Below are 22,759 nucleotides of genomic sequence, written 5' to 3' on the forward strand. Positions count from 1 at the left end.
TCTCCCTCACCAAAGTCTGATTACAACATCTAAATACGGATCTCTGATGATGATCCAAGCATTATTGTGTGTATTTTCAACTTGATTACGTAGTTTATCAACTAATTCAGTAAAGGTTAGTTCTTTGTTCCTTATAAAGAGAAACAAGAATACAAGGGAAAAAACATACACCATAGCATGGGCAAGACCAAAGTCTTGTTTTCGAATTTAATTTCGACCAAAAAGGTTGCAAATTCAGCAAAATTTCATGTTTGCATCTCACTACAACATTGAGCATTGGGTATGATTCATCGATTTAAAGCTTATTTAAGTCTTCATTTGCCATTTTTAACGAATTTAGAGAAAATTCAAAATTCAAATTAGAGAACCTAAATAAGAAATTAGAGCAGATTACAAACCCTAACTTCAAGATTTAGAGTAGAAATGAACATACACAACTAAAACCTTGCCATTTTTGAAAGAAAATCGTCAATATATTGAAGAAGGAACAAGGTTTAATGGTGGGGAAGAAGGAACAAAGGTGATGAAGAGTTGGACTATCTTATTGTACGATATGTACTATACTCTCTTTTGTTTTCCTGTGAGAATCCTTAGTCTTGAAGACTAATATATCTATGTTGATCAGCATCCTTGCTCCCTTCCCTCAATTATGTGGTACTGCAGGTATCGCGCTCCTGAAATTCTTCTACAGTCACCCATCTATGGTCCTGCTGTCGGTACGTAAAAGATACACACTATCTGTTTCAGCTATTTCTTTCTGGATGTATATTGATTATCTTTCAATACTCAGCAGATATATGGGCAATGGGTGCTAGAATGGCTGAGTTGTTTAGTCTTCGTCCTCTGTTTCCGGGTTCAAGGTATGCATTTGAGGTTATTATATTGATTTCTCTGCGATCTGCATAGAAATGTATATAGAAGAGGAGAGGGAGGGATGGTGGATTGAAATTTCATTTGCAATCCCTTTACGTTCTGATGACAGTCGGCTGTATGCTTCTCTTCTTTGGGTGCAGTGAAGCAGATGAGATCTACAAAATATGCAGTGTTATAGGGACCCCAACCAAGAGGGACTGGGCTCAGGGACATGAACTTGCTAGTTCCATCTGCCAGTGAAAATGCTATTAGTCTAATCACGGTAAGAAGTGGCTAAATACATTCGTATCCCTTTCTTAATTGTTCGCAACATTGACATATATGCAACTTTTCTGAATACACTTCTAAAAGGGAATGGAATATCTGATAGCTTGTCATTTTATCTTTTTCTGTTACTTGCTGCAGTCTCTTTGTTCATGGGATCCTCGTAAGAGGCCAACGGCAATCGATGCTCTTCAGCATCCTTTTTTCCAGGTGGACAACTCCTTCCATTTTTTAACTTAATGTACATAAGTCAGTGTCTGTCTTTCTATTAAATTAGATGATATCATTTGTGATGTGGCAGAGTTGCTTTTATGTACCTCCATCTGTTAGCGGAAACGTGAAAATAAAGAACAAGGAAGAATAACAATATTTAACGTGGTTCGAATCAAAATGATCCTACGTCCACCAAAGAACAACTGCATCAATATTTATTTCAGTCTGTAAAGAATACAAGTGAAACGAGAGAAAACATCAAATGCCTTAGAAGGTGAGAAGGCAAGTGAAAGGATGTTTTGAAAATGAATTAAGAGCTATCTATTTATAAGAATGAATTCTTCCTATTGATGTCATCCATGACATCACTATGTGTCAAAATGTCAAGGTTAAACATGTGAAACCATTTAATGGTTAACCTAAATTTCACCTACCAAGATACTATCTTGACTTTTATTTTGCACTAATTATCTTCCTACCAAATCTTCGTATTAATTCATCTTTCATTGAGTTTGATTACACAAGAACCAAACCAACTCTTTCACCATCACTACGCACCAAGGCTGCTGTTGCTAAGACTCCTCCTTCTGGTTTGTATTGTCTTCTATATTACTAGTAATAAACTTGGGTTTTATGTTGTTACAATGAACTTAAAAGGACTTTTTTTATCGTAGCTGTTGTGCGGGGTGCAGTGGAGCAGAAGTACAAGTGGTCATCTGGGTTGTCGCATAATCCCAAACCTATAGCAACAACTTCTCAACTGTCAAGTCACAGCTGCCGTTTAACGCAGGTGATTATAAGAATTTAAAGGATTTTACTGTGATCCAGCTAAATCTGAGGCCTCCTATTCTCTGGACTAACTATTTAATATTCTTCCTTCCTGAATTTAACTGTGAAAGAACCATCCATCCTTTTAGCTGCGCACAAAAACTTGTCTTCTTTTTTCTGATTCTTATTCAATTGTTTCCCACTGAAATTGTGTAACAGGTGTACAAAGGAAGCTGGATATGAATTATCAGGTATGTTTTCCTTGGAAACAACCTTTTCTTATTTTTCCCATCTGATAGACGAGACAAATGTTGTGGCTAGACGTAGGGGCATTCTACCTGAATCTAATTTCTACAAACAATTGTTCAGGATCCAACGAGGAATGATAAATTCCTGCAAGGCTCTGTTAACCAACAACCAAAATATCGACCTCCCGGAAGGAACATTCCACGCGATCCAAGTGAGTCATTCAAACTCCCCTCTATTGGAATACTTGTATTGTTGTGCCCTAGTTTTTCTTTTGAGCTTGGCAGTGGTTGGTTCCAGAGTGCAGAATTTTACCGTTTCTGATGCAGCTGACAAGCTGGGAAGCATGAATATTGGCTCTGGCAGAGGACCTACAATGCAGCCAATAGTTAAGCCAATGAAGGCAGGAGGATGGCATGGGCAGCACAACTTGTTCCATGGACGGTCTAAAGAGTTTCTTCCGGGGAGAAGCTTTTCGAGGAAAGTTGCTGGAAGAATAAATGTCATAGCTGAGAGTGTCCTACTTTGTTCCAGTGTTCTATTCACGATAATAGTCTTTATGTGCGTGGCTAAATTTGATGTTACTTTGGTGAAGCCAGCAGTCTTTGTGCTTTCAATATTTTTGTTTAGTTTTTGGTGATACTGTTACATCTACGATGTTTTGAATAATGTATTTCCTTGTTTTGCTTGAATAAATGGTTTTCCTCAACACTCACTGATAGTATATATACATTGCATCTTTTGTACATAAATTAAGTTTCCCAATAGTCAGTTAGCACAACAAGGAGACTTACACTACTCAGATTTCTAGTATTGATTACACCACTAACAAAAATCATCTGTTTATGGAATAATATATCGCATTAAATAAGTAAAAACCATCAAAACAAGATATAAAGATCAATTTAGAACAAAGAATGATTATATAAATGAAACAACACTTAAGACTTTTGTTTCCACACTTACACAATTGATCATTAAGATAAAGCTCGATATAACTACCTAAAAAATATATGAAAAAATAAAGATCTTAAAGATCTAGTTGATTCCTCATGTCAACTCGAAAGCAAAATCTTGAATTGGTTTTCTCCCAACGTATCGAGATGACGTCATTTTCTTTGAGATTCCTCCTTTTGACAAAATCCTTTATCCATGCTTTGACAAGGTGAAAGCTATTAGTTGACCATTTTTTTAGAGTCAAAATATGGCTTGTTTGTGTATCCATATCATATACGGTAACATCAACTCCACACAATTGTTGGCAAATTATGCTCTGTTCTTCCTCGTTCATAAAGGGTAATATGTAATTATTCACGTCTTGTTGAGATAGTAATAGCCTTGAAGCTCCATTCACATCGCTTCTAGTTAGCTTCTTTGTTATCCAGTTACCCAATGCATTAACCTCACGACTTGATGAAGCAAAAACAGAAGAATGTTGACTATCAATGGAAGATTGGGCTGTCGAAGAGGTGTTGGGTAGGGATGGCGGAGGAGTATTGTTTGCAATTGGTTTTGAGTTTTCATGAACTTGTGTAAAGAGAGTCAAAAAGGGTGAATTAGGATGGTCCTTGCCGCCGTCTATGGAAGAGAAATCAACAGTAGTAGTAATTGGTTTGGAAGCAGCAAGATTTTCAGAAACTTGGGGAAAGAGAGACAAAGTAGTATTAGAAGACGAGTAGTGATGAGGAAGACAATGGCTAATTGGTTGGGCATCAATAACACTGTCTTCCGAAAATGGCAGAGACATTAGAAAATCGTCAGAAAATTGATCACCAATTTCCATAGCGTAACTAGAAGAAATAAAGGAATGAGAATAGTAGTAATAGCGTAACTAAGAGAAATTGATCATCCTTTTATAGATTTGTATAATTTTCCCATTTTGGATCAAAGTCGGATTCTGTGTTAAAAAGGAAAGGATTGGCAATTTTAGTTCTATTTTTGGTATATTTATTTGAGTTAAAAGAGTTAAAGTTTGTTCACGTGTAAATGTTACCAATTAATTAATTTATTATCCATTTCATATCGGATTCGGTGTTAAAAAGGGAAGGATTGACAATTTTAGTTCTATTTTTGGTATATTTATTTGAGTTAAAAGAGTTTAAAGCTTGTTCACGTGTAAATGTTACCAATTAATTAATTTATTATCCATTTCATATTAAAATCAATAAAAATTTATTATATTTTTTTCTTTTTACCTTTAGTATTAAATAATAGGGAAAAAGGATAAATATACCCCTGAACTATCGTAAATGGTATGTAAATACTCTCCGTCATACTTTTGGGACATTGGTGCCCTTGTCGTCCAAAAACTAGAGCATATATACTCTTTATACTAACAGACATACACGTGTCATAATCTTATCCACCGATTTGATATGTAACAAATATTGGATCGACGGATAAGATTGCAACACGTGTCCCTATTTATTCTTCCGTTAGAGTGAATGGCATATATGATCTAGTTTTTTAACGGCAGGGGCACCAATGTCCCAAAAGTATGACAGAGGGTATCTACATACCATTTACGATACATCAAAGATATATTTGTCCTTTTTTCCTATTATTTAATACTAAAGGTAAAAAGAAAAAATATAATAAAGGGAAAAAGGACGGATTTACCCCCGAACTTTAATAAATGGTACGTCTATGCCCTCTGTTATACTTTGCGTCCACATAAGCCCCTGCCGTCCAATTATAGGTACACAAATGCCCCTCTCACTAACGGACCCTCTCATTTTTTACACGTGTCTTAATCCTAATGAACTACCCATTTGACCTTTTTTTTAACCCATAAACCAACTATCCGCCCCATAACCCAATACCCACTCAATTTCCTCTAAAAGTCATCCTAATTAAAAGACCCAAATTAACAGGTCCCATATCTCACACACAAAACCCTAGCCTAGTTCTGTGTTCCCCTGCAGTTTCTCCCTTTCTTCTTCTGAAATCACTAAACAATTTCCAAAATTGCTAGCACACCTCCACATCTCTGTTTTTGTGTATAACTTCTAATAGAAGTCAGTGATCTTCCCCTTGATCCTTGTTGGGTCATCAGTGGTTACTCCTTGTACATGAACTGTTCTATGTTATTGTATTTTTTATGGGCAATGGCCATTTTGTGAAAGAACTTGGTGATCATATCACCCTCTTTAAGACAAAGAGATGTAGACTTTTGTTTCCATGATCACTCTTCATTTTTATTGACTTCCTCATAATCCATTAATAATGTAGCTTTCATCCTCAGTCAAAGTCGTCACAGCAAGCATTCTGTCCATATCTGTTAACTGGCTGAGGATGTTCTTTCTTTAAGAGTAAAATTTCTTTGCAAACTTCTAATTTATTCGTTGAGTTTTGCTTTGAGTGCCTTCATTTTACAAGCCAAGATGAGGGAGACGACATATAGATGAATTGACTACAAAATTATGACCAACACACGATAGATTCGACGAAGACAAGGTGGAATCGACCAACAAACTGGAATTGACGAAAGAACTAGGCTAGGGTTTTGTGTGTGAGATACGGGACCTGTTAATTTGGGTCTTTTAATTAGGATGCCTTTTAGAGGAAATTGGGTGGATATTGGGTTATGGGGGCAGATAGTTGGTTTGTGGGTTTAAAAAAAAGGTCAAACAGGTAGTTCATTAGGATTAAGACACGTGTAAAAAATGAGGGGTCCGTTAGTGAAAAGGGTAATGTGTGTACCTATAATTGGACGGCAGGGGCTTATGTGGACACAAAGTATAACAGAGGGCGTAGACGTACCATTTATTAAAGTTCGGGGGTAAATCCGTCCTTTTTCCCTATAATAAAATTTTCCTAATTCATAAATTAAACGAGTAAATTAAAACAAATATTTTAACATATACTATTTGTTCAAAAATCCCCCCCCCCCCACCCCCTTTAATTAGCTAAGTAGAGTAAAAATATCTTTGCTACTAACAATTGCTCCAAAAAGAAAAAAATGAGCACTATTTAAAAAAAAAAAAAAAAACTATTCTGAGGGGACAGATTCGTCCTCCATTTAAAGCTCAAGACAAATGCTTCTGATTGTAAAAACTTGATCAAACTTTAATATCGAAGATAATGAGATTATTTTGACTATTTAAAATGATATTTTTTTACATAATTTCAATAATAAGTATTATTAAAGTTTAATTGTCAATATTATAGAGGATAGTGTGTATACCGATCTTATCATATCTTAATAGTTTTATTTTCGATAGACCCTTGATTCAAGAAAAAATACAATAAAATAGTTTAGAAAAATAAATAACAAAGATGTAGAAGCAATGACAAAATACAATAAAATTTAATTATCAACATTAAGTTTTCAGCTAAAAAATTTGTTCAATTGTTTCCTTTAAAACTGCTTTGGTTCTCGACTAAAACGAACAACTAAAAGTTATGTGTCAAATCTTAAATGTTAAATCAATAAGCAAAGCGATAACGATCAATAACCAATCGATAATTGTTGAGTCAAATCAATAAATTTCTAATTAAATTGAATCAACTGATGTACAATCCTAATTTCTCTAGCTATGGTATTGCTACTGTGTTCGGTCAAACACATTCCTATAAATTAAAACACATAAAGTACTACGTATTATAACTTTTAGTTGTTCGTTTAGTCGAGAACCAAAGCAGTTTTAAAGGAAACAATTGAACAAATTCTTTAGTTGAAAACTTAATGTTGATAATTAAATTTTATTGTATTTTGTCATGGCTACTATATCTTTGTTATTTATTTTTCTAAACTATTTTATTGTGTTTTTTCTTGAATCAAGGGTCTATCAAAAATAAAACTATCAAGATATGATAAAATCGATACACACACTATCCTCTGTAATATCTATTTATAAAATTACACAAGGTATGATATTGACAATTAAACTTTAATAATACTTATTATTGAAATTATGTAAAAACTATCATTTTAAATAGTCAAAGTAATCTCATAATCTTGGATATTAAATTTTGCTCAAGTTTTTACAATTAGAAGCATTTGTCTTTGAGCTTTAAATGGAGGACGTAACTGCCCCCTCAGAATAATTTTTTAAAAAAATAGGGCTCATTTTTTCTTTTTTGGAGCAATTGTTAATAGCAAAGAAATTTTTACGCTACTTAGCTAATTAGGGGGGGGGGGGGGGAGGTTTTTTGAACAAATAGTATATGTTAAAATATGAAATGGATAATAAATTAATTAATTCGTAATAATTAATTTAAACTCTTTTAACTCAAATAATATACCAAAAATAGAACTAAAATTGTGAATCCTTTCCTTTTTAACACAGAATCCGACTTCAATCCAAAAAGGGAGAAGTTATACAAATCTATAAAAGGATCATTACCCAGCCTTTCCAAAATATTACTACTATTCTCATTCCTTTATTTCTCTTACGCTGTGGAAAATAGTGATCAATTTTTCGACGATTTTCTAATGTCTCTGCCATTTTCGGAAGACAAAGTTATTGATGCCGAACCAATTAGCTATTCTCTTCCTCATCACTCGTCTTCTAATACCACTTTGTCTCTGTTTCCCCAAGTTTCTGAAAATCTTGCTGCTTCCAAACCAATTACTACTACGGTTGATTTCTCTTCCATAGACGGCGGCAAGGACGATCATAATTCACCTTTTTTGACCCTCTATACACAAGTTTATGAAAACTCAAAACCAATTGCAAACAATACTCCTCCCCCATGCCTACCCAACACCTCTTCGATAACGCTATCTTCCATTGATAGTCAACATTCTTCTGTTTTTGCTTCATCAAAACGGGAGGTTAATGTATTGGGTAACTGTGCAAACAAAAGAATCAAACGGAGAGGAAGGCCACTGGATAACAAAGAAGCTAACAAGAAGCGATGTGAATGGAGCTTCGAGGTTATTACTATCTCGACAAGACGTGAATAATTACATATTACTCTTCATGAACAAGGAAGAACAGAGCATAATTTGTCAACAATTATGTGGAGTTGATGTTACCGTATTTGATACGGATACACAAACAAAGCATATTTTGACCCTCAAGAAACGGTCTACTAATAGCTTTCACCTTGTCAAAGCATGGACAAAGGATTTTGTCAAAAAGAGGAATCTAAAAGAAAATGACGTCATCTCGATATGTTGGGAGAAAACCAATTCAAGATTTTTCTTTTGAGTTGAAACGAGGAATCAACTAGATCTTTAAGATGTTTTTTTTTTCTTCATATTTTTTACTTTTTAGTTAGTTATATTGAGCTTTAGCTTGGTGATCAATTCTGCAAGAATGGAATCAAAGCTTTTTAGTGTTGCTTCATTTATATAATCATTCTTTGTTCTGAATTTATCCTTACATCTTCTTTTGTTATGGTTCTTACTTATTATTCAATAATGTATCACGTTATGTTGTATCGTTTTCTATGTTTATATAATGTCAAACATCAACAATGTTAACTTAGTTTGTTCACGGGGAGTAAACATATGGTTTATGTTATTAGTGTGATCAAAACTAGAAATCTGTAACTTGTGTAAATTGTAATGTTAGTCTCCTTGTTGTGCTAACTTTGTAATTAGCAGAGGAATATTTTGCTTGTTCCATGACAATCTTATCTCATAGTAAAAAAATAAAATCAAATTTGAACCTGACTATTGATTATCAGGTCTTTGCTTTAATCAAAGCAACTTAATTAGTGATGTACTTAATTAATTTTAGGTTGTGACAGTGACGTTTTGGCTGATGTTAAAGATTGGTTTTCTTACATGCATGAGTTCTGAGCTAACTCAATAGAATCTTTTAATGTGTGCTTTGGTAGCCTGCTTAAACAGTCTTCGACATCAATCTGAGTGTATCTTTGTCAGGGAGCGTTTTACATCTAATGAAGGTTTTCTGGTGCGAATTTGAATTAGTTGGACCCCAAAGCAGAGAATCCATCTCAGGAATCATGTTGTTGAAATTCAGCTCAATACATATTTATATTGTACAGTGTATTCGTCTTGCTTACTAATCAGTCAGTGTTGATTAAGTCGGTTACTTCGTTAATTGACAGCTTTAGAATAGCAAGTAGTTGGTTAGAATTAGTTAAGCTAGGATTAGATATTTTCCATTCATCTACTATAAAAGTACACATCCAAACGGAATGAATTAGTTTTCATATTCTCACAAACAATGCTTTGTAGTTCCTTTTTCTCACTTATTCGTTTCTAATGCAACATTAGAAGAGAAGCAGCCATGGATGAATCTTAAGCTCTCGATATAGCTTGATCTTCCAATTTCAAAGCTTGACAGAAGGTTTTCTGGTGCATGTCATGAATAGTTTCTCCCTCCTTCATTGTGAAGTTCTCATATTGGTTGGTTAGCATGTCCACCTTTGATTCTTTCACCTGCTCCGTGCCCTCATGAGCTGTATTGAGATAATCCCAAATTTATATTGCCGACTCACAAGCTGAAATATGATTGTACTCTTCAGCACCTATACCACACACCAGCAGCTTCTTAGCTTTATACCTTCTCTCGATTTTCTTTCTGTCCGCCTCGTTGTGCTATTGACGAGTCTTAGGAACGACTTTTGTTATTTCACTATCCTTCACTTCTGTTGTTGGGATGAAGGGTCCATCCAGCACAATATCCCATAGCTCGCGGTCTTCGGCCATTCAAAAGTCGTGCATCCTGTTTTCCACCAACTATAGAACTGGCCATTGAAACGAGGTGGTCTTGTTGACGATTGTCCTTCTTCCAGATTCAGTGGAGCAATCTTTCTACAGGAATCTCTCTCTTGGTGTTAACCAGCTAGAGAGCACCTGCTCTGATACCAATTGATAAAATATGTGCATCCACTATTAGTCAACGTATCATGTCCCTTGACTCAGCAAGAACAATAATGTAGAGTAAACAATGAACAGAAAAACAACACAAGCAGTTTACGTGGAAACCTCATTGCTCACACAAGATTTTCAATTGTTTTCACTAATCTCTTCAAGCAAAAGTGAAACACAGATACAACTCCAAACGAGATTAACCTCTTAATCTCAAAGCTAAGTAATAACCCTGTAACTTACTGAGCCTAAGCAGACACCACACTGCCCATTAAGCTATCAACCGTAGATAACTTAGACTTCAACTAAGCAGATACCACACTGCCCACTAAATTAGCTAGCTCCTAGATGATTTAAAATTTAACTAAGCAGATACAACACTGCCCACTAAATCAGTTAACTCTAACCGATTTAGACTTTTACAAATAGAACAAAAGATCTGAATCCTTTGTAGATTAGGAACAAATTTACAATATAAGCATTGAAGTATAATTCCTGAGACAACTATGACACTTGCAGCTTGATCAGGTCCATGTTGTCCTTTTGGAGAATACTTCACAAAGTGGGTCTTTGCTTGTGTTCTTGAGAATTTTCAAGATGCAAAAACTAAGGTTGTGTCTATTGAGCATAACCTTTATGACTAATAGACACAACCTTCGAGTCCATACCATTGGCCGAGGTTTTTGCCACGGTTGGAGACTGTGCACCAACCAATTGTACTTTTTACAGCCTGGCATTTGTGTGTAAATTGGCACAAGGATCAGGTCCCTTTACAAGGTCTCATGGTTTGTCAAATCATCAAAACTGCAAATAACAGATGACCTCCTATTGATATCGAACGTTACCATATGGTGATAGAAATTCTCGAGTGTTTGTAGTTGTCACGTTCACAAAATGTACTAGCATGCGCCTGACTTCAAACTATTTTCACGTCTCCCGTTTAAGGATATTTCTTAAATATAATTTTCTAAAAAAATCTTAGCTACCTCCAAATTCTTCCAAATCACTCCTGATTTTTAAGAGATTGTTCCATAACTGAAATATAAAATATGATAAATATAACATATGAACAGATGCAACAAAAACTAACTAAACAAAGATAATCAAGATAATTTAAAGGCAAAAGGGTCTGGTGGACCCTTCTACTTGCATGAGTTTGTATTCCAAACCCTTTTACTTAATCATTTGTCAACTGAACCCTTGAACTCCTCGAAACACTATATTTTAAACACGTTTTCTGACTTGGCATCCTATGTGGCAGACACAACAAAGGAGCATGTGATACACACACCTGAGGAGCGTGAGATCTGGTTAAATGGGTCTAATAACCACATTAGGGTTTTATAAAGTCATCTTCTTCCCCATATGCACTTAACACCATTATTAGACAAATTTGAGCTTTTTCTGGCCTCTTTTTCGATCTTCTTTCTCCAAATTTCTTCTCCATTTTTTCCATCCTTATACTCCTCTTTTATTTCTATGCATTTCCATTTAATTCTTTGCTTCATTTTGTGGTTGATCCTATTGTAGTTTTCTACATCATCATGAAAGTTACTTTTGTTAGAATCCTATAAGCTAATAGAAATCATGAAACATGTAATTGAAAGCATAACAAACAAAATCCCCAAAAAATTCCAACATAATTAGTATGAATCGACTAAAAACCTAAAAATTGAACAAAGACATAAATAGAAGATGAAATCTAGACTAAACAGCATACAAATACGAAAATAAGTTACAAAATTTACATAGATAAATTGAAAATCGAACAAAACCAATAAAAATACTCAAACAATTTTGTGGGAATGAAGAAAAAAATGAGAAAGAAAAAATGTGGGTATATATAGCCACACACAGATGTTGCGGTGAACCTCTCTTCTTCGACTTGGATGAAAACAAAGACGGATTTCCTTGATTGAGCCATGATTTCTGCTACTGGTGTTTTTTCTTCAATGAAAAGAGTAGAACAGGTTGAATTTTTTTTTTTAAGAAAGATGAAAGAGAAATGAAATGAGGGGAAAGTGGTGGGTTTGGTGGCAAAAGACAAATAAAAATCAAAAATATATTAATTAAATATAATAAAAATGTCAAGATGACATGAAGTGGTATATATACACGTGTCATTTATAATTATTTTTAAAATTACGTGTCAGGCGTTTGTAGTACATGCACAACTAAAGGGATAAAAAGTGTTTAAAATGTTGAGTTTAGATGAGTTCAGGGGTCCAGATGACAAAGAAATAAGTAAAAGGGTTCACAATACAAACTCATACAAGTAGAAGGGTCCACCAGACCCTTTTGCCTAATTTAAAAGATCAAAAATGAAGAAAACTATCTTATGATCTATTTTTTTGTCTATTTTTTTCCCTTACTCTCTGATGCACATGTATTAGGAGATTAAATACAACAACTACTACAATAATATATCTAGTGTAATCTCACAAGTGGATTTGATCATATTAGCAAGTTTGATGATCAAAGAATCTCAATAAAATTAGTGGTCTAAAGAAATTTCTTAATAAGAGACCTCAAGTATATACATAATTGAACAAACCATGTTTGATGATAAAAAAAAGTCTCAATAAAATTTATCGGCCTAAAACATAATTTTAATATAAAAGAGCTCAAATATATACATAGTTGAACAATAATAGTATACCTAGTGTAATCTCACATTTACAACATGTTTGATCACACAAGTAGTTTGATGATTAAAAAGTCTCCATAAAATTAGTGGCCTAAATCCAAATTTTAATAAAAGACCATATATCTAAGGTAAAATTTTAACTCATTAACCCGAATAATTATACCAAAAATAGAAGTAGAAATTGTCTTTCCTTTCCTTTTCTGGTACGGAATAAAAACAGAGAAAACTCGAACATTTGAATCCCATTTTGATCCTATGCAGGGGTGGCTCAATGCCTTTAAAAATGAGGCATATGCCTTAGGCCCCCAAAATCGAATGGCCTAATTTTTTAGTAATAATAAAATTATCTTAAACTTTTTAACAAAAAAAATAAAAATAAAGAATGTTTTAATTTGTTTCGAAACATTAAAGAATGTTTCTTTTTTATGGATCATTTTTAAATTTAACTTCCACATGATATGCTTAAGACCACAAGATTAAAAAATGTTTTGGTATATATATATATATATATATCTTTAGTTTAAGATCATAAAAAAAGAACTTTTTTATTAAAAAAAAAAGAAATAACTTGAATCTCGAATATAAAAAAATAATTAAAATTTAGGCGCCCAACTTATTTTTGACTTTAGGTCATTAATTAGCTTGAACCGCCATTGATCCTACGCGGGAGAAGAGAATTATACATACAAAACTATAAAAGGAAAGTGTAAATAACAAATTACTCGATTATGACAATAATATTATAGATTATCAAGAAAGCTAACATAATGGAACGAATAATAAATTAACATTATTGGAGTAATATGAAACTAAACGGTTTTAACTCAAATTATGTTACCAAAAATAGAACTAGAATTTTTTTTAGTATAATTTGCATTCCATTTCCTTACTTTCTATAAAAAGTTCGTCTTTATTTTTTATTTACTTTCTATAAAAAGTTCGTCTTTAGTTTTTACTTACTTTGTATAAAAAGTTTGTCTTTAATTTTTACTTACTTTCTCTTTTATGCCATGGAAGTCGATTTTCTTACTTTCTATAAAAAGTTGGTCTTTATTTTTTACTTACTTTCTCTTTTACACCATGGAAGATGATTTTCTAATGTTATTTCTCTCCGCCATATTCACAAGACAGCGCCGAACCAATTAGCTATTCTAAAACTACTGGTGATTTCACTTTGTCTCTGTTTCTGAAAATCTTACAATTACTACTACCGTTGATTTCTCTTCCATAGGTGGCACAGAGATAAAGTGAAATCAACAGTAGTTTTAGAAGACGACTGATGAGGCGTCAAGCGGAGGCAAGGACGATCACGATTCTAATTCACCTTTTTTGACTCTCTTTACACAAGTTTATGAAAACTTTACTGCTTTGTAGTGTTGCTTCATTCATAAATTTCTTCTTTTTCTGAATTCATCTTTTGGTTGTTACTTATTATGGAAGTGTTGTATTGTAATCTAACTTTGAACTCAAAACCTTCCTATTATGGTTTTTAAGTGATCTTCAATGATTTTTATGTGTCAAATCGTAACGGTTAAACCAATAATCAAAGCGATAACGATCAATAACAAATAAATTAATAATCAATAAGTCAATATCTTAATGACTCTATGATAATTTTACATGTCTACAGATCGATAATTGTTGAGTCAAATCAATAAATTTCTAATCAAATTGAATCAACCATTGTACAATCCTAATTTCTCTAGATATGATATTGCTACTGTGTTCGGTCAAACACATTCCTATAAATTTGACACATAAAGTATTTCTTAGTATAACGTTTAGTTGTTCGTTTTAGTCGAGAACCAAAGCAGTTTTAAAGGAAACAATTGAACAGATTTTTTAGTCGAAAACTTAATGTTGATAATTAAGTTTTGTTGTATTTTGTCATGCCTTCTACATCTTTGTTATTTATTTTTCTAAACTATTTTATTGTATTTTTTCTTGAACCAAGGGTCTATCGAAAATAAAACTATCAAGATATGATAAGATTGGTATACACACTATCCTCTATAATACCTAGTTGTGAAATTACACAAGATATGATATTGACAAATAAACTTTAATAATACTTATTATTGAAATCTTTTTTGGAACAATTATTAATAGCAACGATATTTTTACGCTACTTAGCTAATTAGGGGGGGGGGGTGGGGGGGGAATGGATTTTTGAACAAATAGTATATGTTAAAATATGAAATGGATAATAAATTGATAATAATTAATTTAAACTCTTTTAACTCAAATAATATACCAAAAATAGAACTTTCCTTTTTAACACAGAATCCGAGTTTGATCCAAAATGGGAAAATTATACGAACCTATAAAAGGGCCTTTTTCTTCATTCCAAAATATTACTACTATTCTCATTCCTTTATTTGTCTTAGTTACGCTGTGGAAATTGGTGATCAATTTTTCGACGATTTTCTAATGTCTCTGCCATTTTCAGAAGACAGTGTTATTGATGCCGAACCAATTAGCTATTCTCTTCCTCATCACTACTCGTCTTCTAATACCACTTTGTCTCTGTTTCCCCAAGTTTCTGAAAATCTTGCTGCTTCGAAACCAATTACTACTACTGTAGATTTCTCTTCCATAGATGGCGGCAAGGACCATCCTAATTCACCTTTTTTGACTCTCTTTAGACGAGTTTATGAAAACTCAAAACCAATTGCAAAGAATACTCCTCAGCCATCCCTACCCAACACCTCTTCGACAGCCCAATCTTCCATTGATAGTCAATATTGTATTGTTTTTGGTTCATCAAGTCGGGAGGTTAATGCATTGGGTAACAGGATAACAAAGAAGCTAACTAGAAGCGATGTGAATGGAGCTTCAAGGCTATTACTATCTCGACAAGACGTGAATAATTACATATTACCCTTTATGAACGAGGAAGAACAGAGCATAATTTGCCAACAATTGTGTGGAGTTGATGTTACCGTATATGATATGGATACACAAACAAGCCATATTTTGACTCTAAAAAAATGGTCAACTAATAGCTTTCACCTTGTCAAAGCATGGACAAAGGATTTTGTCAAAAGGAGGAATCTCAAAGAAAATGATGTCATCTCGATATGTTGGGAAAAAACCAATTCAAGATTTTGCTTTCGAGTTGACATGAGGAATCAACTAGATCTTTAAGATCTTTATTTTTTCATATTTTTTTTAGTTAGTTATATCGAGCTTTAGCTTAATGATCAATTGTGCAAGTGTGGAAACAAAACTCTTTAGTGTTGCTTCATTTATATAATCATTCTTTGTTCTGAATTGATCTTTATATCTTGTTTTGATGGTTGTTACTTATTATTCCATAACGAAAACTAGCTTTTGAGCTTGGCAGTGGTTGGCTCTAGAGTGCAGAATTTTGCCCTTTGTGATGCAGCTGACAAGCTGGGAAACATGAATATTGGCTCTGGCAGAGGACCTACAATGCAGCCAGTAGTTAAGCCAATGAAGGCAGGAGTGCCCTACTTTGTTCTAGTGTTCTAATCGCGATAATAGTCTTTATGCGCATGGCTAAATTTGATGTTACTTTGGTGAAGCCAGCAGTATTTGTGCTTTCAATATTTTTGTTTAGTTTTTGGAGATACTGTTACATCTACGATGTTTTGAATAATGTATTTCATTGTTTTGCTTGAATAAATGGTTTTCCTCAACTCTCACTGATAGCATCCATTAGAGTTCTTACAATAATGGCGTATACAGTATGTATACATCGCATCTTTTGTACATAAATTAAGTTGCCTTGATTAAACCAGAGACTTGATAATCAAGTGCTTCCCAATAGTCAGTTAGCACAACAAGGAGACTAACATTCTGCAGATTTCTAGTTTTGATCACACCAGTACCAGAAACCATATGTTTACTGTTGCCAGTGAACAAACTAAGTTTTCACATTATGTAACCATAGAAAATTATACAATACAACGCGATACATTATGAAATAATAAGTAACAACCATCAAAACAAGATGTAAAGATCAATTCACAAGAAAGAATGATTATATAAATGAAGCAACACTAAAAAGCTTTGTTTCCATACTCACAAAATTGATCATTGAGCTAAAGCTCGATATAACTAACTAAAAAAAATATGAAAAGCATTTGTTTACTTGTTTCCAGTGAACAAACTATGTTTGTGTAACCATAGAAAACTATACAATACAATGCGATACATTATGGAATAATAAGTAACAACCATCAAAACAAGATGTAAAGATCAATTCAGAACAAAGAATGATTATATAAATGAAGCAACACTAAAAAGCCTTGTTTCCATACTACAAAATTGATCATTGAGCTAAAACTCGAGATAACTAACTATAAATTGAAAAATATGAAGAAAAAAAGACATCTTAAGGATCTAGTTGATTCCTCGTGTCAACTCGAAAACAAAATCTTGAATTGCTTTTCTCCCAACGAATGGAAATGGCATCTTTTTCTTTGAGATTTCTCCTTTTGACAAAATCCTTTGTCCATGCTTTGACAAGGTGAAAGCTATTAGTAGACCATTTCTTGAGGGTCAAAATATGCTTTGTTTGTGTATCCATATCAAATACGGTAACATCAACTCCACATAATTGTTGACAAATTATGCTCTGTTCTTCCTTGTTCATGAAGGGTAATATGTAATTATTAACGTCTTGTCGAGATAGTAATAACCTCGAAGCTCCATTCACATCGCTTCTAGTTAGCTTCTTTGTTATCCAATGACCTTCCTCTCCGTTTGATTCTTTTGTCAGCTTGGGTTTCTTGAGCGGGATGAATTTCTGTTCCCCAAATTCCTGTAACAAGGATCTTTTAGGAGCAGAGTTACCCAATGCATTTACCTCCCGACTTGATGAAGCAAAACTACAACAATGTTGACTATCAATGGAAGATTGGGCAGTCGAAGAGGTGTTGGGTAGGAATGGTAGAGAAAGACAGAGATCAGTGGATGACGGAGGAGGAGGAGGGGTACTGTTTACAATTGGTTTCGAAGCAGCAAAGTGTTTAGAAACTCCTGTAAAGAGAGTCAAAAATGGTGAATTAGGATCGTCCTTACCGCCATCTATGGAAGAGAAATCAACAGTAGTACTACTTGACGCTGCGGATGATGGAGGAGAAACTTGGTGAAACATACAGAAAGGGAAATCAACAGTAGACGAGTGATGAGGAAGAGAAAAGCTAATTGGTTCGGCATCAATAACACTATCTTCCGAAAATGGCAGAGACATTAGAAAATCGTCGGAAAATTGATCACTATTTTTCATTGCGCAAGAGAAATTGAATAGTAAAATTTAGGAATGAAGAAGAAAGGCTGGGTAATGACCCTTTTATAGATTTGTGTAACTCTCCCATTTATGATCAAAATGGGAGCTTGCTCTATTTTTTTTTATTTTCCCTATTCGAAAAGGTAAGGAAACACCATTTCTAAATTTTGTTTTTGGTAATAATTATTTGAGTTAAAAGTCTAAATTCTGTTTTTGGTAATAATTATTTAAGTTAAAAGCTTGTTCACGTGTAAATATTACCAATTTAGTACTCCCGTCGTTTCTACTTATTCGTCTATTTTTTCTTTTTTAGTTGTTCCTAATTACTTGTTCATTTTGACAAATCAAGAAAAAGATTTATTTATTTATTTATTATACCCTCAATTAATTATTTTGAAAAATGTAGAACTTTTTGAAAATACTAAGTTTTTAATTCATCAACTTCATAATAATAGAAATAAAATGGTAAACTCACTAGGAGAGGGAGTAATTTGTTATCCATTTCATATTATTGGATATCTATGGACTTGGCATAGTCTTTAAAAAAAAATTAATTCAAGATACTAGTATTTTATTAAATTAACCTTATTAATGATGATTGAAATTTTAAATTTGTCTATTATTACTATTTTTATTGCTATTTAATACTAAAGTAAAAAAGAGAAAAATATAATAAAGTTCTCTTGCTTTTATAAATTGAATTGTTCAGAAATCCCCCTCGCCCCCCCCCCCCCCCCCCCCCCCGTAATTAGGTAAGTAGCGTAAAATTATTTTTAGGCAGTTACGTCCTCCATTTAAAGCTCAAGACAAGTGATTTTAATTGTAAAAACTTGAGCAAAATTTAATAGTGAAAATTGTGAGCTTACTTTGACTATTTAAAATGATAATTTTACATAATTCCAATAATACGTATTATTTAAAGTTTAATTGTCAATAACATACTTGTGTAATTTCAAAAATAGATGTTATAGAGGATAGTGTGTACATCGATCTTATCCTATCTTGAGAATCAGAAAATTTATTTTTGATAAACCCTTGGTTCAAGAAAAAACACAACGAAATACATAAAATTTAACTATCAACATTAATTTTACAACTAAGAAATTTATTCAATTGTTTCCTTTAAAACTGCTTTGGTTCTTGACTAGAAGTTATAATAAGTAATATTTTGTGGCTTAATTTATTGGAATGTGTTTGACTGAACATAATAACAATAACATATCTAATGAAATTAGGATTGTGTATCACTTGATTCGGTTCGTTTAAAAATTTATTGATTTGATTTATCGATTATCGATCTGTAGATATGTAAAACTATTATAGAGTCATTAAGATATTAACTTATCGATTATCAATTTATTGGTCATTGATCGTTATCGATTTTATTATCAGTTTAATCGTTAAGATTTGACATAGAAATATCATTAAAAATCACTTAAAAACAAGGTGACAAACAAAATAACCAATGCACATAATAACCCAATAATAAAAAAATCAAAACCGTTATCTAAATTGGTAAACCAATAGCTTATTTTCAATTTAAGTTATTGATTTTGATTCAATTTTAAACACCCCTAAGTGTAATCACCCATAGTGGGGGCAGGGGCGGACCCACATGGTATCCAAGGGGTTCACCTGAACCCCTTCGGCAAAAAATTACACGGTATATATAAGGTAAATTTTATGTATTTATGTAGATATATAAATGTTGAACCCTCTCATAACAAAGAGAAATTGATGGCGCAATGGCAAGTACCCCTGAAATTAAGTTGTATGTCATCGGTTTGAATCCCAGTGAAAGCATTTTATTTTTTTCTTATTCAGTTTCAGTGTTTTTAGGTTTTTTTTTTTAATCTTCAGTTCTATTTTTCAAGTTTTTTTTTTTACTTAAAAAAATGTGCTAAAAGTTTGGTTTTAAACCCAAAAGAATTCAAGGTTTCCATTTCTAAAGGCTTATTTACACGTTTATACTTTTATTTTTCGAACCTCCTAAACGAAAATCCTGGATCTGCTACTGAGTGGGGGCATGAAAAGATGAAGTATAGGCCATCTTTACCACTACCTCTCTTAAGTACTCTTTTCGAAAGACACTCAAGAAACATATTTAACTGGACACGTAACTTAAAAACGAAAGAAACTTTTGAAACTCGAGATCTAAAATATACTCAATTATTTATAGGTAATGAATTAATAAGTTAATGGAGGTGGATAAATGCAGGCAAGCACGTGCAGGCCAATGTGTATATTCCCATTCCATTATACACCAAACACAACTATATTATTATTATTTATAGTTTATAAAATTGAGTGTAAAATAATAAAATAATGATTCATCATTATTACAACACTCACTACTCAACTTCATCTTTTTGGTCTCTATCTTCCATTTCCCCTCTCTCTCTCTCTATATATGTAGCAGCTACATTGTGTGTTTTCCTTAATCTGGGTCGGTCGCCATTTTTATCAAGGGTAATCCCTTTACCCCTTTTCTTCATTCTTTTGCTTTTTGATTTCTTGTTTTTAGTACCTAGATTTGCTCTATTTGAGTTTTTTTTTTTCTGCTTTTGTGGTTCATTTAATTGGATTTTGAGCAAATGGTGATTATAAATGGTCTTTTTTCATATAGGTATCAGATTGTTAGATAGATATCTGCTTATGGATGACAAATAGTGAGTGAAATTGGAGAATTTGGATCTTTTTCGTCTAATTAGATGCAGATTTTAGCTATTTCCCTTTTCTTCTTGACCTGTGAGTTTAATTACTCCCTTCGTTCTAACATAAGTATCACTTTAACCAACATGGATTGTGGTGTAGTGGTGGGACTGCTCCACTATTAAACAGAGGTCTCTGGTTCGAGCCTGGGTATGGAGAAAATACTATTGGGAGCTCCAATGGGGATTCGGATTTTGGAGCTAATAATCCCAAAATAAGTGGTGCTTTAGGAATTCGTTTCCAATTATACCCTTATATTAAAGAATTAATCTTATTTATAGCAGTGCTCAATTCTCCAGAAACATCTAATACATGGGGTTAACTTAGTAAATTATCCATACATTTGTTGTTTTTCTTAATGGGCAGGAAATGAGCTAAAGCTAGACTTATATTGGGACGGAAGGAGTATGATTTATCTTCTTTTAGTTGTATGATCTGCCTTCAAAAGATAAAGATTTTCTTCCATTGCATTACATATTTTAAGTTTCTCTCTGTCAAGTTTATTATCATTTAATTATGGATTTGAAATGAACTTTCAATTGATTCTTACATATGTTGTCCTAAATAGAGTGGCATCTATCAAAGCTTTTATGGTTCCAATTGAATAGTAATTAATTGACGTGATGATACCTACTATTACTTGTTCAAAAATGTCTCTTTTCAAGGAGCTTAATGAGCTACAAGCTTTATGTTGTTTAGTTTTGTGTCAGACTTGTAGTTTAGAAGCGGCATAAAGTTGGGCAGAAGAGCTAGGAAGAGTAAGCATGTCAAGTGACAGTTGCAGCCACTGGTGTTATAGTTGTAGACAACCTGTGAATCTCAGGAGACAAAATGATGTTTGCCCCAATTGCGGTGGTGGATTTGTTCAAGAGCTTGAAGACATAACGAGTAGTAGTGTAGATAATCAGAGCCAGAGGCCGAGATTTATGGAATCCGTCTCAAACTTTTTAAGACGACAAATCTCAGCTACAAGTAATACTTCTGAGAGAGGGAGATCTGATGGGGGTGCTGAACGAGGAAATTTATGGAATCCATTGCTGATTTTCAGTGGTGATACGCCTGTTCAGATGCCTGGGGATGGTGGAGTTTTGGAGTTTCTTAATGAGGCTCTTGGCTTCCGACAAGAAAATGGTGGTGATTATTTTGTTGGTCCAGGAGTGGAGGAATTTTTTGAAGAAATTGTAAATAGAAATCAGCGTGGTGCACCTCCTGCCTCAAGATGTTCAATTGATTCCCTACCAACAGTCAAGATATCGAAAAAAGATGTTAGATCGGATTCTCACTGCCCTGTTTGTAAAGAGAAATTTGCTCTGGGGACTAAGGCAACAAAATTGCCTTGCAAGCACTTATATCATTCGGATTGTATCACTCCATGGCTAGAACAGAAGAATTCATGTCCTGTCTGTAGAAAGGAGCTGATACCAGAAAAATCTGGCAATGACCATTCTTCTCGAAACTCAAGGAGTGAAAGCAGAAGCAGCAGTAGGCGAGTTAGTGCTAGGGAGAACAGTTCTCAGAACCAAGAAAGGCGGAGACCATGGTCTTCCCTCTGGAACTTTGGTTCATCTCGTTCTAGTTCCCGAAGTACTCCAGCTGCTGAAACCAGCTCACAAACCAGCCATCAACACAATAATTACTCTGAGTACTCCAACTGGCCCTTTGAATAACAAGGTTTCTCTAAATGTAACCTGTTTTCTTTTTTCAAATTCTTCATGATCATAATGTTCTACCTCTGGTTGAACTTAAACGATTTCTCATGGTAGAGAACCCCCCCCCCCCCCTCCCCATGTGTTTACTTGCTTGTAATGTACATTTGAAGCTTTTCATGTGTTTCTGATGACTGAAGTGTATTTGGTTTCCAAAGTGCGATTTAACATTTGTACCTTTCGGATAAGTAGCTAGTACATATCTGGCCTTCTTTATCATTTACTTTCCATTACATTGTTACTACACCGTTTTCATATGTAGTAGTCTCGAGGAAATAACC

At 33.6% G+C, this 22,759-nt stretch overlaps 2 protein-coding genes and 1 pseudogene across 4 annotated transcripts in view; all 3 read left to right on the forward strand.

Annotated features, from left to right (window-relative positions):
• The window catches only part of LOC125827216 (cyclin-dependent kinase F-4-like), a 36,687-nt gene extending 20,329 nt beyond the window's left edge, over window positions 1-16,358 (forward strand). The window contains exon 19 of one of the 2 annotated variants that reach the window (XR_007442973.1): window positions 2,952-3,035. The gene's annotated coding sequence lies outside the window, so the exon portion shown is untranslated. Of the gene's footprint in view, window positions 1-2,951; window positions 3,036-16,269 lie in introns of those variants that run through there. The other variant, XM_049506578.1, reaches the window with a different exon arrangement.
• Window positions 498-16,337, forward strand: LOC125826366 (cyclin-dependent kinase F-4-like; annotated as a pseudogene).
• Window positions 16,359-20,419: 4,061 nt separating the features above from the next.
• LOC125826559 (probable E3 ubiquitin-protein ligase RHC1A) lies at window positions 20,420-22,612 on the forward strand. 2 transcript variants are annotated; one of them, XM_049505911.1, is made up of 2 exons: window positions 20,420-20,529; window positions 21,483-22,612. In XM_049505911.1, exon 2 carries the CDS (start codon window positions 21,537-21,539, stop codon window positions 22,437-22,439), a length of 903 nt encoding a protein of 300 aa, XP_049361868.1. In that variant the 5' UTR covers window positions 20,420-20,529; window positions 21,483-21,536; the 3' UTR covers window positions 22,440-22,612. The 2 variants fall into 2 exon arrangements, with proteins under 2 accessions (XP_049361868.1, XP_049361867.1); XM_049505910.1 differs by having other exon boundaries at window positions 20,471-20,529; window positions 21,472-22,612.
• Window positions 22,613-22,759: the final 147 nt, after the last annotated feature.

The sequence above is a fragment of the Solanum verrucosum genome, unplaced genomic scaffold (assembly GCF_900185275.1).
Source record: "Solanum verrucosum unplaced genomic scaffold, falcon-dt-bn FXZP01000060.1, whole genome shotgun sequence".
NCBI classification, from domain to species: Eukaryota; Viridiplantae; Streptophyta; class Magnoliopsida; order Solanales; family Solanaceae; genus Solanum; species Solanum verrucosum.

Coding starts and splice junctions, on each gene's coding strand:
- LOC125826559 (XM_049505911.1), top strand. CDS start 21,537: ATGTCAAGTGACAGTTGCAGCCACTGGTGTTATAGTTGTAGACAACCT.